Source organism: Argentina anserina, chromosome 7, assembly GCF_933775445.1.
Source record: "Argentina anserina chromosome 7, drPotAnse1.1, whole genome shotgun sequence".
Taxonomy (NCBI): domain Eukaryota; kingdom Viridiplantae; phylum Streptophyta; class Magnoliopsida; order Rosales; family Rosaceae; genus Argentina; species Argentina anserina.
The window spans coordinates 16839046-16853524 of NC_065878.1; the positions used below are offsets into that span (position 1 = coordinate 16839046).

The window sequence follows — 14479 nt, forward strand, 5'->3', positions numbered from 1 at the left end:
AAGGGATCTTGACGCAGATATGAGAGTGCCCGATGGACTTTAAATGCCTCCAGACCACGAAGAGCTTATGTAATCAGATTTCGACGTTCGAGAGAACATAGTATAATTTGTTACAAGAACTCATACCCATATGTGTTCATATGAAAGCTAATTCTTAATTCTCGATTCCGTCTAAGTAAAGATGATGAAGACACTCAATGAGCTATGGATTCATACATGTAAGTGTTGTTGGGACACTATTGCTTTCATTATGATGTGATTAATTATGCGTCTATGCATTGTCATTGGACTTGCATTGCTCCCTTAACATGGGTTTAGTTCTACACTTAGTGAACCAACACAATCCTATCCACACCAACGCCGTCAGGAGCTCCACCAACATCAACGTACGCCTTGGTGTAGCAGTCGACAATGGTAGTGTATAGGACGCGTACGGTTCCGTCTCAGACCAAAATTAGTCCTTCATTGGTCAATTCCCCCATTCTTTTTGTGAAAGATACATTGAATGTGACAAATCAGAATATGTCCAGTTTCGTAGGTCAACTTCAACAACACCTATAGAACATCACGCTCAATGAAATATGGTTAATGTGGTACCATTGGAAATGTCTATGTGTCTAAATTCCAGGGACACCAACCATTTGTTCATAGCTGTCGTATTGAGTGAGTTATGACCGTTTTAGCAAAGTATGACAGTTCTGTCCAGGAATTTGCAAGTCAGTCAATTTCGACAGAGCACTGTGAACTGCTCTAATCGAATTAGGTTGTGAGCTTTATGTCATTGGAAAGCCACGGGTGTCTACTTTCCAAAACATTTTACGGTTCGCTGATACCTATTGTGACAAAGAAGTTATGGCCATTTAAGTGACTGAAAGTCATCATACCCGAGAATCTGATTTTTATTGCAAACTCTTGTTTTGAGTTGTTATGTAATCTTGTTTCCTAAGATCTAAGTTTGGCTAAGTATATCATATATGATCTAAGGATGTGTGGCTTGATTAATGATTAATCATTAGCCCAAGACTACGTTTGAGAATCATATAATGAACGTTGTATACGTTGTTCTTTGTACTCCATGATTATGACACTAATCATGGGAGTTGTTTTGTAGACTTTAGGAGGAGTCTACCTCTACCTCACATAATGTAGATGGTGTGTTGTGCTTTTTTTCTCTTTGATCAAGCTTTTGTTTTTACCCAAGAGGTTTTTATTTTGCTTGACAAAGTTTTTATCGAGACAACGATGTGTACACCATGCAACCTAGGCATGCGACACAAGGAGAAGTTTTCCGGGAGAATTATTATTCTACCCTTGTGTGTGTCTTAGTCTTATTAGGTTTCTTGTTAGAGATAGATTCGCATCTCTGTAATGGATTAAGAGTCTGAATCCTACGAGATTGTGGTTATGTAATACCTATATATAGGGCTCATTATCAATTAATAAACGGTTATGTTCTGTTCCATTACGTTATTATTATTCTCGTTTCGTTCCTTCTTCAACAATAATTATATTGTTGTTCAACTCAACTCTAAATTATTTTTTTATTTTCTCCTTATTTTTCTGAAAAAATAAATAAATTTAATTATTTATCATATATGTAAGATTGTATATGATATTGAAACCCAAATAAAATAAAATACAGGGGACAAACATTTGATAAGCTTATATATAATATTAAAAATTCATAATAAAGGTTCGATTATATGCCCAACCATAGGAAGATTAATGAGTAGCAAAGTAGAGAGTAAGTCTTAAAAAAAAAAAACCCAACGATTTCTAATCTTGATAGTTTTCATAACCTTATTTGGATCATACGAGGATCTACACTATGAAGAGCTTCAGAATAAGAGCCCTAGAGTTATTTTTGAAAGGAAAGTTATTAAGCTTTGATAATTTGGTAAGTAGAAAAAAAAAAAAGAGAGGAAAAGATTGATTGAAAGTTGAACTAGGAAATGATATAAATAATTATTGATATAGAGTTAACCATAAATAAAATGGTTAAGGTGAAAAGACACGTAACACTCACATATGTGGGTGAAGATGAAAATGTGGAACTAAAGGTGGGAGCAAATAAAGGTCTTATTATTAATGAATAAAGATGATAGATCTCTATGTTTTTCCCTTCTTGAATATTGGACAAAAGTGTGCATGTCATACATTACACCATGTAGAATTTGCTCTTATTCTTTGTGAATTTTATATTTTACCAATGAAAGAAGATGGAGAGTTTAACTAAGAGTAAGACATTTACCAAAGCAACACTTCTTTCAAGAAAATATTTGAAATGCAAGTCCACACCAAGTAATTCAAAAGTTCGTAATTAGTCCTCAACAAAATTATTCTCAATCAAAGAACTTTAATATAAGTGCAAATGAGAATAAGAGAGTGGAAAATTTGGTAGTCATACACTACAATCGGTCAGTAGTACTATAGAATGCAGTGAGCGTGTATCAAACCATAGTCGTCAGTCATGCACGTATAAGCCAATAGTTTCCTCTCTAAACGAAAGCCAAGTAGCCCTTGAACTCACTTTGGTAGGTCATCATCATATATCTATCTCAGTGCCTAAATTTTAAGAGGTCGGGCTAGTTTTAAAGCCTAATTTTTATTTTATTGTGTAATAAGAAGTCAAATAACTATAAAATTGTAAGAGTAGAGAAAATTTGGGCAAAAATACAAAGAAATATAGATGTCTAAGGAAAAAATGATTAAAAAAAGACTTGGAATCAACTTGGAGAAGGAAAAAGCGATAAAAATAAATAGAGAGACATGATTCGAACTTAGAACCTGACCTTGAAGAGTTATAATTCGGCATTACAGTGAGTCAACTGAACCAATTTACATTTCGAGTTAAGTGGCACATATAATAGATAAAATACTTGGCTTGTTTTCGACTGGGCTATAGCCCTGCCAGCCTACCACGTAGTTCCTCCCCTGCTCACAGTCCGTCTCACACCGACTCTCTACTGCACCAATATATCTATCATAGTAATGGCCTGTAATGACAACGAAGGAGATGATTCCTTGACCTTGATGAGTAGCTTGCCTCTGGGATTTCGATTCCATCTAACGCAGGGGCGGATCCAGCCCAGGCTTGACTGGGCTGGAGCCCATGTGAGATTTCAGTCCAGAAAAAAATAATCAAATCTTCTATTAAAAAAAATTAAATCAATCGATTGTACGAAGTCTCTCTCACTCTCTCTCATACGTATTTCTTCTGTTTTTCAGCTCTTTCCTCTACTCGACTACTTTTCTTTTAAATCATTGAAGCCCGTCACCACCATGATTCTATTAAAAAAAAGAATTAAACCAATCGATTAGACGAAGTCTCTCTCACTCTCTCTTAGACGTATTTCTTATGTTCTTCAGCTCTTCCCTCTGCTCGACTACTTTTCTTTTAAATCATTGGAGCTCGTCACCACCACTCCCTGCCGCCGCGTTGCCGAAGGCCCGACCGCCCTAAGTTCTCTCTGCTCTCCAGGGGCGGATCCAGCCCAGGCTTGACTGGGCTGGAGCCCATGTGAGATTTCAGTCCAGAAAAAAAAATCAAACCCTCTATTAAAAAAAAATTAAACCAATTGATTGTACGAAGTCTCTCTCACTTTCTCTCATACGTATTTCTTCTGTTTTTCAGCTCTTCCCTCTACTCGACTACTTTTCTTTTAAATCATTGAAGCCCATCACTACCATAATTCTATTAAAAAAAGAATTAAACCAATCGATTAGACGAAGTCTCTCTCACTCTCTCTCAGACATATTTCTTATGTTCTTCAGCTCTTCCCTCTACTCGACTACTTTTCTTTTAAATCATTGCAGCCCGTCACCACCACTCCCTGCCGCCGCGTTGCCGAAGGCCCGACCGCCCGAAGTTCTCTTTGCTCTCATCTACACTTCTATCGTTCTACTGTAGAACGACATGTTTAATTGACATTTAATTATATAAACTTCATACACTCTATGTTGTAAATCTGAAAAAAAAAATCACTTCATAAAATCCTATGTCCACCCTTGAAATTAGCTCAGGTGACATTTCAATCCTAGATTCGCCACTGATCCAACGGATGAGGAGCTGGTGAATCACTATTTGAAGAAAAAAATTCACAACGAAGATCCCCCACTTGATAGCTTCATTCCAGAAAATCGACTTTGACAAGTTCGAACCATGGGACTTACATCGTAAGAGAGAATACTCGATCTATTCCTTTGATTTACTTTGCATTCTCTCAAATGGTGAATAGGTTGATCATATATAAAAATGTTATTTTGCATTTTTTTCGTAGAGATTTCGAGGAAGTCGAACAATAAATGGAACAATTCCAAGCGTATCAAAAGATGTACAAAGGAAGGTAGATGGAAGTCTACCAGCAAGAAAAGTGATATAACATTTCTTGTTGAAAATTCCAGCTTAGTGATTGGGACGAGGAAGATTTTAACGTACTATTTGCTTGGCCGGGCCAAGAAGGATCCAGAGACCAAAACGGATTGGGTTTTGCATGAGTACCATTATGCTTCTGATGACTCCAATCGTAATCACAATCAAGTGAGGTTCTAAACATGTCTCCATGACCAACATGCATTATTGGCCGTATTGCATGTTTGCCTTGTAGCAATTGCTTCATACAAAATGGAATCAACCTCATGGAGCTTTTCTAACGAAGACCGTTAAGTGGAAGATTAGTTGAAGAGTTCTTTATTTCACTTAATTTTCGATCTCATACTTATATTTTCACTTATGTTTCACTTATTTCACCGTTTAAATATTTCTAGCATGATTCAATTCATCAACTTTATCTTAAAATGATAAAATGAGTTACTAAAGTAGTAATATTGTCCATAAAGTTGAAACTGAGTTTTTTAAGTTGTAAATTTTATTTTACCACTTGAGTCGTTAAAGTAATTATATATAGAACTCCTAATGTTCGTACATTCGAACTTGAAGATGAACAAAAGAATTTATATAACTCTCAACTGATTTACTTTGTTCGCGCCATCTATTTATCAATTCTATAATATTAGTTATCAAAGTGGTAATTGAGTCATCAAACTTGTAATTATAAATTTGAAGACAAAATTACAACGTTCAATACTAATATTACTATTTTAATGACTCGGGCTGTAAAATAAAGTTTACAACTTTAAGAACTCAGTTACAACAATGAGGACAATATTACTACCATTGATGACTATGCATCAATACATCATAGTCTTACATTTGCCCTTAGTTTTTAGGTATTTAGTAGATCTAATGACGTAGCTACACACAGGCTACGGTGGACTGTAAATCTGTAACTCACCTCAAATTACTAAAAAAAATATTTTTCTAACTAAATTTTAGTATAAATTTTTAAATTTTAAATATTAGTACACCCCAAATTTTTATATATAGTTCATAAATAATCGTAAATTTATTTTTAGCCCAATCCATTATAAAATCATGGCTTCACCCTTGAATAGATCATCTATGCCCAACGAAATCATGTATTAAGTCAAACAAGGACTGGTTCTTTTTTACTCCACTCAAGCTATACAAGAACACTAAAAGCATTAGGAGGGCCACAAAGCTAGGCACCAAGAAGTCCAATGGCAAAGAACATGATGTAATCAAACAACATAATTGTGAGCCCTTGAAATTTTTCGTCGTTTTCCGATACATAGAACACAGTAACTAACATTTTTCTTAAATGTCGAATAAGTAGTTTAATATTTTTGTTCTAAACTACATATCTCCACGAGTTCGGGAGTGTTCACGGAATATTTTACCAACGCTAAGTTATTTTCTACAAATTTTAAAAGTTTTCATGTGTTAGAAATGTTTTTTTATTTATTTTCTCATTTTAAAATCCGAACCGTTGATTACAGATTGGGAGATCTTGGCCGTTCATTTCCTCCTTAAAGGGCCAAGCCCATTACTTTTCTTGGGCTCTCTCTCTCTCTCTCTCTCTCTCTCTCTCTCTCTCTCTCTCTCTCTCTCTCTCTCTCTCTCTCTCTCTCTCTCTCTCTCTCTCTCTCTCTCTCTCTCTCTCTCTCAAACAGAGAGGCACAATGCCTCCTTCTCCATGCCGTATTGTCGTCGTCCAGTGACGCCTTGCCACGAGACCACTACCACCGTGATCGCCTCCTTCTCCTCTCTCTGATGGTGCCCACATAACCGACATGCAGCCCACTTCCGGTGAGTCTGAGTTTTGAAGCTAGGGAGCTCCGAGGACTTTACGAAGATTCTCTTGGTAATCATCTTCTATCGTTCATTACCCAATCGATCTACTATCTATTTCCTATTATTGGAACCTTAAACTCACATATTCATCTCTTTGGTTTTTGCCAGCGTGTTATTCGAACTCCGGCGATTGTGTCCATCGATTCCAGAGGTGAGCTTCGATTTCTGGGTTCGTTGTGAAGCTTGTAGAGGCAGCAAGAACGCCTGGGAGGTGAGGAGGAAGTCCTAGCAGCCCGGATTTGAGGTGGTGGAGCACAGAGGAGACGATATCTCTTTCCAGTGCTTCGTTGAGGTATCAATCGAACTCTGACTCTTTTGATTTTGGTGTTGTTGTGTTCGTAACATTGTTTCTATTCATTTGGTATAATTGCATGTGGATTTTGGGTTGATCAGAGTTAAAGTTTTAGCTGGAATCGTGATAGGTGATGCAAGGGCTAAAAACCCTGGTTTTTACCGTTTGAAATTTAGTATTTATTGTTTTACCGTTGAGTGAAATTACTAAAATACCCCTGTGATTTTTGGTATTTACAATTCTGCCCTGGAAGATTTACTTATTTGAAAGTTATCCATTTATAATTTATTTTTATTCCATTCACATCCTTATAGTTTCGGGTTGATAGGTAATTGACATGTCAGGTTTGACGTGTCATTTGCTTATTAATTTGGGGATATGGCGAATGCTATTGCATCCCGGTTCCGAAAATAGTCCTAGGATGTGACAATAATTATGTGATTGGGAAGAGAAAGATTTTGACCTTCTAGTCGGGTGACCAAGTTAAAACTAATTGGATCATGCATGAGTATTCTCTTTTTTCTCATGTTTATAACCAGGTGATCATTCTTTCTAGAATATATTGTTGTGGATATATATAAGTTCCAATGAAATATGGGGAATTGCACTATGAATTGATGCATCAACTTTATTCTAAAATGAGTCATCAAAGTAGTAATATTGTCCTGAGTTGTAACTTAGTACCTAAAGTTGTAAATTTTATTTTACTAATTGAGTCATCAAAATAATAATATTAGTGTTCAAAGTGGTAATTGAGCGTCACTTGTAATTATAACTTTGAGGACAATATTACTACATTGATGACTAATTTTACAACTTTTCAATAAAGTTGATACATACTATGCATCAACACATCCTAACCTTACCTGGAGATTGGATGTCATATTTTCATTCATTAATTTGATGTAGTTTAGTAATTGAATCAATAATAAATCATGTAGGGGGACTTAGTTTTGTGCAAGTTAAAGAAAAACGCAGATGATGATAGGAAAGAGTATGATAACGACGACATTCAACAGGTGAGGCAAACTCAGTCACCTTTAAATTGTTCGGTTATATTTTAAAAAAATTATGTGCAATTAAGTATTATTTATCTACTTATAAATTTTATTTTAAAGTTACTTGTCACTTTTCTTACGTGAAACTCTCTTCAGTTAGTATGCAATTCATTTCACCAACTCTTTTATCATGTAGGGGGGACTTAGCTTTGTGCAATTTTGACGATTATTGATGCATGTAGGGGGACTTAGTTTTGTTAAAGGAAACCACAGACGACGACGCGAAGGAGTGCAACAGGGAGGACATTCAACAAGTGAGAAACACTATATGTAGATATTAATCATATTATCTATAAATCTTCTCTCACATGGGCCGGACTTTGTTAATTTGTTTAGTATAAAGAATCGTTGGACCTAGCTAGTATATTCATGCAAACCAATCGTGTTTTTAAATTCCACTACCACTAGCTAGTCGTGTACGTAATGGGTACCGTCTCACATAAATCTTCACATAGTGGCATACATGCAACACCCAGATGATCTAATCGTGTTCCAATTGTTCACTACACGAATTCTCCACTGAAGAGCTTGCAAGGAAGCAATCGCCTAAAAATGACTGTAATTGCTTATACTCTTCAATGTCAGCTGATGATCGTGAATTAACAGAAATTGTCAATTCGATCCTTAACTTGTTGATCCTGATCCAGACTCGTGTACATACTCTCCCTTCAAATCACTCGACCACTCTGCAGATATAGTTGCCTAGGTTAGGTCAGATCAAGCAGAGTGGACATATTTATCGATAGAGTCCACGCCATAAACTGAACTTAACAAAGGAGATAGCTAGGCTAGCTCATATGTGTTTATATGTCATCTCATCACTCTCATCGATCATGTATGTTCCTCTTTGTACCCATCACCAATTATCAGTGGCAACTTACTATTGTACTGCATGCAAAGGAGTGTCAAATTAAAATCAAACTAAAATCAGTCTAAACTAAAGAAGCCTATATTGTCATCAATGCTCAAAGAAACCATAACTTATAATGATTTTTTGGAACAATCTGCTACAGCCTACAGCTTTGGATGTTTTTGATCTATTTATATCACCCCAGTAGCCAAGTCAATTAGAGGCAAATCAACTTCTTTATATCAAAGTTCTTCCTTTTTGTTTTGGGAAGAAATAGAAACTCCATATCCGGCCGTTTTGTACCAAACACAGGGTCCAAGCTGATAGGCTATACCGACTGTCGATCAATAGCTTGTTTTATGGTGAGTAGAGACGAGGATGGACGGAGCAACCTACCTCAGCGTCAAAGAAGATGTGAAGTTCCAGCCTACTGATGAACGATTGATTAGGTTATTGAAGATGAAGGTCAACAACGGTGGAGGAGGCGATTTCATACCTGAAATCGAGTAATACAAACATGAGCCATCGGATTTGCCCGGTTATTTATTCATAAATGAACTATTTCTTCTATACCCGGCACACTGATTTACTGAAATCGGAAAGAAAAAATGGCTGATCGAGTTGCATCACTTGCATGTTCCCTTGTTCTTCCATTTCCCTTCCATGGACAATATCCTAGATGGCTTCCCCTACGTTCGAACATTTTGCCGATACGAATCGAGTTTGGCCAACAAGTTTGATCCTCTAATTCTGGCCAATACTACATGGCATGGGACTGGCTGCGCGCGCTGGGAATGGCGGCAGGTAGTCCCTGCCGATGTTACTATACTGCCGTCCTTATTAATCCCAATTCTATGAGTCTATGACACTCACTTAAACTAGGGCTCTGTCAATACTATAGAATCCTGGATGACGACTCCAAATACCACCAATGATGTATATTTAAGACTCCCTAAATGCATTTTAAATTCTAACCAAAGAGTGTTTATTTTAGTTCTCAGAGAGCAGGAGGTTTAAGTCCCACCTAGCTATTAATGTGTATATAAGAACCCTTTGCTTGGAACAAAATCAAAGAACAATTTATATATAGTTGATCCATCACGTACTGTGTTCCATATGTCAGTACGTATAAATGTATAATACTCCGCTAATCCATCACCAGTGATTCGGTTGCAAATTTGCTATCACCTACCAAACACAAGATGTTTTTCTTAGAATCTAAATCATCCTTGCTTCATTCTACCAAAACACGCTTGACTTCGCAGCTTACATACTCTAGACTCTAGAGTGGAGACAGTTCCTACATACTCATCATGTATAACACTCGTGTGTACAATAGTTGATATACATAACTATCGTGTATAGTGAGAGAAATTTAAACATTCTATCACTTTTTTCTTCAAGAAAACTCATTGTACGTACACAAGTTTGATAAATATTTATCATCAACACCATGCTAAAGTTACAGACCATTATTCATTAAATATTGTACACCCCAGACCCCGTTTCTGGATGTCAATATAATAAGAGAATAGTTAGCTGAACTTTCTTCATCAAAGTGAGCTCTTGAAGAAACCTCCCACCAACAAAACAAGCCAAAGATTTTTATCTGAAGAAGAGGGTAGCATATATATGCAGGAATATATCACAGCTCAGTGAGCTCACAAAGCCAAAACAGGATGAATTGGAATCCCTTTCTTCCTGAATATTCAGCATGGCAACCCAAATGGAACCATCAAGATATTCGATTAACATTCTTCAAATGTTTAAAATGGCAGGTAGAAGAAACTTTGAATCCAATCGAGTGCCCTTACCACTACTACTGCGATAGTGTTTATCCCGGAAACTATTCACCTGTTGTGGATAATCTGGTTCTCTTCTTAATATTGTCTACATACTTGGCAACTCTAGTCATAACGGTAATGCACATTGCAGGAAGAGGGCAAAGTTGTGTTCAGTCGAAAAGATACTTGCTTCCTTCTGGTCCGATCGCTCTCCCACTGATCATCTTGGCCCTAGCCAAGGGCCACCGTATCAATACCTCGTTCCCTCTCTCAACTACCGGTCCGGCCATCCTCCAACTGGTTTTGATTTCAGCTCTAACCTTCACCAACGGAGGAGACAGCGACATCCAGTATGTGTTTTTCAAGGCGTCGACCATCTCCGGAATTTTGCATGCGAGTATGTACCTGGATGCTGTTATCTTGCCTTACTACACTGGTCTTGATGCTCTGGTGAAATCAACTTTCTCGGGTGAGTGCCCATCTTGTGTGTGTCGAAATGAAGATTTAGTGGTGGGAGGAAGACTGGTTTCCTACACAGGATGGTCTTTCACCAGTTTTCTGGTTGTGGGTACTCTATGCTGGAGGGTTGTATGCAGGCTCTATGGAAGAAAATTAGGAAAGTTCACACTGGTAAGGCCTTTGCTGGAGAGTTCAAGTTGGATCCTGATAACCATTGATTGTGTTTACCTCTCGACAATTTCGCCACCCGAGAAACTAATGTTGCCAGTTGCTGCTTTCGGAGGCATACTTGTTTTGATTTGCCTTTGTGTAACTAGAGAATTATGCACTAGTATCACACATCTACATTTTGTGTATAAATATAGGACAGCAGACATTTGCAACAGAGGCAAGGTAGAAATGACAAATTGATTGAACATATTTTCATAAACAATGAACAATAATCATATGAAGATTATATCGATAGTAACCAGTCGTTTTCTTGTTTTCAGTACCAAACCCATAAAACTCACTGTAACAGTACAATGCGGATCGTAACAGAAATAATAAATGCTCTGGGCTGATTTACTTCTTGTCAGGGTGTAGCAAATATTCACCTTTAACACATTCCAGCAGAAGAAGAGCTTCAGTGATGTTCCAAAGCAACTCACAGAAAAAACCTCCTTCGGCTAGTATCCATCTCCGGCTAAATAAGAGCAGAGAAACGTAATATTTCAATATTTTCCTATGAAAATGATATTAAGCACTGAAATGAATTGATTGATAGGTAGACTACCTTGTGAACCCACTCAAACTCCCCGCCTCTAGGATCAAATGTCCCATGCTGAAGACTGATCAATTTAAGGGTAAAACGAGGACCACATTCCTGCGTTTATTATGAGGCAGACTGTTAGGATCACCATTTCTAAATGATGCAATACAATCAAGGACACAAGGAGTAAACAGGACCATACGATAGATACGTGGCAAGTTCATGTGATCACAGAACTGGCCACAGTGAAAGATAGGGGCATTCCCTCAGGCCCCTGGGCCAAACCATATCAAGACATGAAAGCAAATGACAGAGAAACAAGATACATAATTGACACCAACCTGTAGACGGGCAATTGGTTTTGCTTCAGTAATAGTCGCAGCCTTGGAATCTTTGGTCTTTTTCCCCTTTTCTTCAGCCACTTTAGTCTCTTTAATTTCAAAAATGTACCTGAACACACCAATTAATGATCGACATTGAACAACAAGCCTTATAGCAAAGGAAAGTATATAAGATCACAAGTATAAGGATGCATCACCCCAAGAACTAAAAATTGCTAAGGAGGCTCACCGATGATGCCGGAAGAATATAAAATCTCGCTGGTTGTGGAAAGTTACAACTCGCCGACCACGAAAGTTCGGCTGTTGAGGGAATAGTGACTGTATTAATCTGAACAAAGCAGGTGAAAGAAGAAAACCATTAGGCGTTTGAAGGTATTTCACCCTTCCATATAACAGCACTTGGAAGATAAATGGACAAGGAAAAAAGAAAACAGAGTATGATGAGGAGAGTATTTGAACCAAGATGCATCTAACATAATGGGATAAAACATTTCAAATCAGATGATGATTGCAACCTTCCAATACGATGACCAAGACGTGTTGTGAAGTTGTTTAATACAAGCTCAGGCTCATGACTGGTTGGATTTCCATGGTTCTGCAGGCATACCAAGTAAGGAATTAAGGAAAATGATAACAGTTAACATTTAAATTCCCCAAAGACAACAAAGTAACACTTTGCAGAATCTTTATGGACTCTTCACTAACTGCAGAAAATAAAAACCATTTACTGCAATATGAGGCAAAACAAAATATTATGTTCTATTTAGAAAAATGAAACATCTAGAAACGAACCTTGATATCCTTCCGCAAAACAAGCTTTGAGAGCTTAAAATGAGCAGTGGGTCCATTAGGTAAGCCAATAATTAGGAGAGCGTCTGAAAATAATTTCAATAGCTGAAGTCAAATATAAAACAACAGAGAAAACATAGGAAGATCTCCTTCTCAGAAAATTTAGATAATAAAGACATCAGAAGCTAAGCCTAGGAAACCAACCGCTCACATGATTTCTATTATAACAAAAAAAACCTACAGAAAAGAGCCAGGACCAACCTGGTTCCCGACGATTGGTATGAACAACAATTAAAGAAGTGAATTCCTTTTTATTTGCATATTCTATAATCTGCAAGGAGGAAAAATATTACATAAATTAACAGTTTGAACTCCATTTTTATTTAGGAGAGTGAAAAACAAACTGATATAATTTTTTTTTTTTGAAACATTACCTTTTTCAAATCATAAGTTCCTCTTTTATAGTACTTTGAATTCGGGATCACCGAAACTAGCTCCTCTATAAAAGCAGGACCTCTCTGTAAGCCACCAAAACAACAAAACCTTATGAGCAAATTGTCCATCACCTTGTACTAAAAGCCGTAAGTTCAACCAAAGATAAACCACTTCTCAGAAATCAGGAAAAACCACAACACATACAGAAGAGTTAAATCGGCAAGTAGTGATCAGTATCTTCGGATTCGATTCACGCTTCAAAACCGCACTAAACTCATCCGCATCATTTCCAGCAAACAACTGCAAATTGAACACATCACAAAACACGCAACTTCCAGCAAATCCAACCAATTACAGGGACCAATACAGCTGTAAACAACATACCTCTTCGTCGTCGGGCTTACAAACAGTCTCATCTTCCTCCCTGGTGTTCTCAATCGTCCGGGGGACACTTCTCGCCGGCGGCTACACAATTCAATTCTTCAATTAAACTCCGCAATTTCAACTTACAGCAATGCAATTCACCAAACATCACCAAGATTCAATTTTTACAGCTAAAACCCTAAGTAAACCCTAATGTACCTCTTCGCCGAGCTCGAGGGCTCGCTTCTCGGCGGCGTCTCGGGCCTTGACCTTCTTGCGCTTCTCGAGCTTCTTCTCCTGCTTGAGCTTGGCGTGAACGGCGGCTCTCTTGTCCTTGTTCTTTATCATCGACGGCAGTATCGTCTTCCTCTTCTTCTCAGTCACCGCCGCCGCCGGTTTCGGCTCGTCGCCTCCTTCGTTCTCGCTCTTCTTCCTCTTGAAACCCATTGCGGTGAATTTGGGGGGGTTTTCAACGGCTACAGTGGCAATTTAGGGTTTTAGAGATTTGCCTGCGGACTGTTTTTGCTCTCAATTTGGGTTTTATACGTTATCTGTAGTGTTTTGACGTTTTTACCCTTCCTCCTCTGGGCTTTTTTTCTTTTTGTTATTGGCCATGTATTTTCGTAAAATTGGAAATGGAGCCTTGGTTTTAACTTCTCGTTCGAGTCCTCTTTATTTCATTTTTATTTCGTTCATAAACCCTAATATATATACGTAGTGTGTTTCTGAATCCTACTCGGCTAACTAAGAATAAGTGTATCGGAGTTCAAATGCCATCGGTGGCCATATATGCTTCAAATTCTTGCTAAATGTTCTCTTGTAGTTGTAGCATTAACTCATTAATTTAAAAAAAAAACATGATAAATTGATTAAACTCGGGCTGCCCCTCTAGGTTTTTGTTTACAAATTTTTTTTTTCCTCTTCAGAAAAAATAAAACATAATGAGTAGTTGAACATATAATGGGGTGGTCTACAGTTTTAGGATGTATCTCGTACCTTCACTTTTTATTATTTTTTTATTTTAATAAATTAATAAAGTAGAAACATGTTGAATTGGTTAACAGATTACCCAATCAAAAATTGTCATATGTAAATGAAATTTATCGTATCAAAAACACTTTCGTTGTTAATATGAAAAATTGT

General features: G+C 37.3%; 2 protein-coding genes across 2 annotated transcripts; one reads left to right on the forward strand and one right to left on the reverse strand.

Annotated features, from left to right (window-relative positions):
- The first annotated feature begins 10077 nt into the window (after positions 1-10077).
- Positions 10078-11126, forward strand: LOC126802276 (uncharacterized). The gene is made up of 2 exons (XM_050529882.1): positions 10078-10192; positions 10350-11126. Exons 1-2 carry the CDS (start codon positions 10129-10131, stop codon positions 11066-11068), a joined length of 783 nt encoding a protein of 260 aa, XP_050385839.1. The 5' UTR covers positions 10078-10128; the 3' UTR covers positions 11069-11126.
- LOC126802275 (uncharacterized) lies at positions 11049-13841 on the reverse strand. The gene is made up of 11 exons (XM_050529881.1): positions 13556-13841; positions 13358-13438; positions 13178-13273; positions 12973-13056; positions 12800-12869; positions 12542-12624; positions 12265-12344; positions 11979-12077; positions 11750-11858; positions 11433-11522; positions 11049-11342 (listed from the first exon to the last, which is right to left on the reverse strand). The coding sequence occupies exons 1-11, from the start codon at positions 13781-13783 to the stop codon at positions 11304-11306; spliced, it is 1059 nt and encodes a 352-aa protein (XP_050385838.1). The 5' UTR covers positions 13784-13841; the 3' UTR covers positions 11049-11303.
- Positions 13842-14479: the final 638 nt, after the last annotated feature.